The sequence below is a fragment of the Homarus americanus genome, unplaced genomic scaffold (assembly GCF_018991925.1).
Source record: "Homarus americanus isolate GMGI-L3 unplaced genomic scaffold, GMGI_Hamer_2.0 scaffold31234, whole genome shotgun sequence".
Taxonomy (NCBI): Eukaryota; Metazoa; Arthropoda; class Malacostraca; order Decapoda; family Nephropidae; genus Homarus; species Homarus americanus.
The window spans coordinates 17,501-20,038 of record NW_024711167.1 but is presented as its reverse complement, the minus strand read 5'-3'; the positions used below and the strand labels follow the sequence as shown (position 1 = coordinate 20,038).

Sequence of the window (2,538 nt, the reverse complement as noted above, 5' to 3'; positions counted from 1 at the left end):
GCCATACAGAGCCACGTCATACAGAGCCACATCATACAGAGCCACGCCGCCTGAAGCCACGTCACACAGAGCCACGCCACAGAGCCACGCCATACAGAGCCACGTCATACAGAGCCACGCCATACAGAGCCACGTCGCCTACAGGCCACGTCATACAGACCATCCCAGGCCGTCACGCGAGCCATCACAGAGCCACGTCTACAGAGCCACGTCGCCACAGAGCCACGCCATACAGAGCCACGCCATACAGAGCCGTCGCCACAGAGCCACGCCATACAGAGCCACGCCATGAGCCACGTCGCCGAGCCACGTCATACAGAGCCACGCCATACAGAGCCACCGCTGGCCACAGCCGGAGCCACGCCATACAGAGCCACGCCATACAAGAGCCACGCCATACAGAGCCACGTCATACAGGCCACGTCATACAGAGCCACGCCATACAAGCCACGTGCATACAGAGCCACGTCATACAGAGCCACGTCATACAGAGCCACGTCATACAGAGCCACGTCATACAGAACCCGTCCATACAGGCCACGTCATACAGAGCCACGTCGCCTACAGAGCCACGTCATACAGGCCACGCCATACAGAGCCACGTCATACAGAGCCACGTCACACAGAGCCACGCCATACAGAGCCACGTCATACAGAGCCACGTCATACAGAGCCACGTCATACAGAGCCGTCGCCCAGAGCCGCCATACAGAGCCACGTCGCCTACAGAGCCGTCATGCAGAGCCACGTCACACAGAGCCACGTCATACAGAGCCACGTCATACAGAGCCACGTCATACGACCACGTCATACAGAGCCACGTCGCCAGAAACCCGCCATACAGAGCCACGTCGCTGACCCACGCCATACAGAGCCACGCCATACAGAGCCACGTCATACAGAGCCACGTCATACAGAGCCACGTCGCCAAACCACGTCACAAACCACGTCATACAGAGCCACGCCATACCGACCACGTCATACAAGCCACGTCGCCACAGAGCCACACGCGCTACGAACCACGTCATACAGAGCCACGTCATACAGAGCCACGCCGCCACAGAGCCACGTCATACAGAGCCACGCCATACAGAGGCCACGCCATACAGAGCCACGTCATACAAGACACGCCATACAGAGAGCCACGCCATACAGAGCCACGTCATACAGAGCCGCCATACAGAGCCACGCCATACAGAGCACGTCATACAGAGCCACGCCATACAGAGCCACGCCACCATACAGAGCCACGTCATACAGAGCCACGCGCCACAGAGCCACGCCATACAGAGCCACGTCATACAGAGCCACGCCATACAGAGCCACGTCATACAGAGCCACGTCGCCGCAGAGCCACGTCATACAGAGCCACGTCATGCACAGAGCCACTCCACCACAACGCCATACAGAAACCACGTCATACAACCACGCCCGAAACCACGCCCTGAGAGCCACGTCAGAGCCACGCCATACAGAGCCACGCCATACAGGCACGTCATGCAGAAACCCACGTCACTACAGAACCGCCATACAAACCACGTCATACAGAGCCCGCCATACAGAGCCGCCATACAGAGCCACGTCATGCAGGCCACGTCATACAGAGCCACGCCATACAGAGCCACGCTCACAGAGCCACGTCATACAGACACACATACAGAGCCACGCCACACAAGCCACAAGACACACAGAGCACGTCACAGAGCCACTGCACAGAGCCCACAGAGATACAGAGCCACGTCACAGAGCCACACAAGGCAACTGTACAGAGCCACGTCACAGAGCGCGCGAGGCCACAGAGCCAGAGCCAAGGCTCACAGAGCACCCACAAGCCACACAACTCCATACAGAGCCATGCTGCAGAGCCACGCCATACAGACACATGCTACAGAGCCGTCACAGAGCCAACGCCATACAGAGCCACGCTACAGAGCACGTCATACAGAGCCACGTCAAGGCAGAGCCAGCATACACGAGCCACGTCAAACAGAGCCCGCATACAGAGCCACCACAGACACGTCACACAGACCGTCGCCTGACCAAGCCACGCATCACAGAGCCACGCATACAGAGCCACCCCAACTACCGAGAGAGCCACGTCATACAGAGCCACGCTACAGACCGACCGCCACAAGCACGTCATACAGAGCCACGCAAGCAAACCACGCCCGCAGAGCAACGCCGCATAAAGCCACGCTCAGACGACCACGCCATAAGAGCCATTACACACACAGTAACATCAACAGAGCAGCTGGGTTCAAAGGAGCGGCGAGATCATGACGTCTGTGATCTTACTGTCTTTCCACACGCATAGTGACTGACGACGGCTGCAAGGCGAGAGGGAGGAAGAGAGCAAATGGTAAGAGGTAGGAGGGAGGAAGAGAAGGAGGCTAGAAGATAAGGAGAGATGGAAAAGGAGGAGAGCTGAGGCAATGAGCAAAGGAAGGTGAAAGAGAGGTAGGCAGAATAGGGAGCTAAGAGGAAGGAAAAAGACACTACGTACCTCAATACCCTCAACAAGATAGGTAATTAAAGAGG

General features: G+C 57.6%; 1 protein-coding gene across 1 annotated transcript; it reads left to right on the top strand.

Moving 5' to 3' along the window:
* The first annotated feature begins 736 nt into the window (after nucleotides 1-736).
* LOC121860696 (serine/arginine repetitive matrix protein 1-like) lies at nucleotides 737-2,314 on the top strand. The gene has a single exon (XM_042358032.1). The coding sequence runs from the start codon at nucleotides 737-739 to the stop codon at nucleotides 2,312-2,314; it is 1,578 nt and encodes a 525-aa protein (XP_042213966.1).
* The last annotated feature ends 224 nt before the right edge of the window (nucleotides 2,315-2,538 follow it).

What these genes read in the sequence shown, in the direction of transcription:
- LOC121860696 (XM_042358032.1), top strand. Translation starts at nt 737, where the DNA reads ATGCAGAGCCACGTCACACAGAGCCACGTCATACAGAGCCACGTCATA.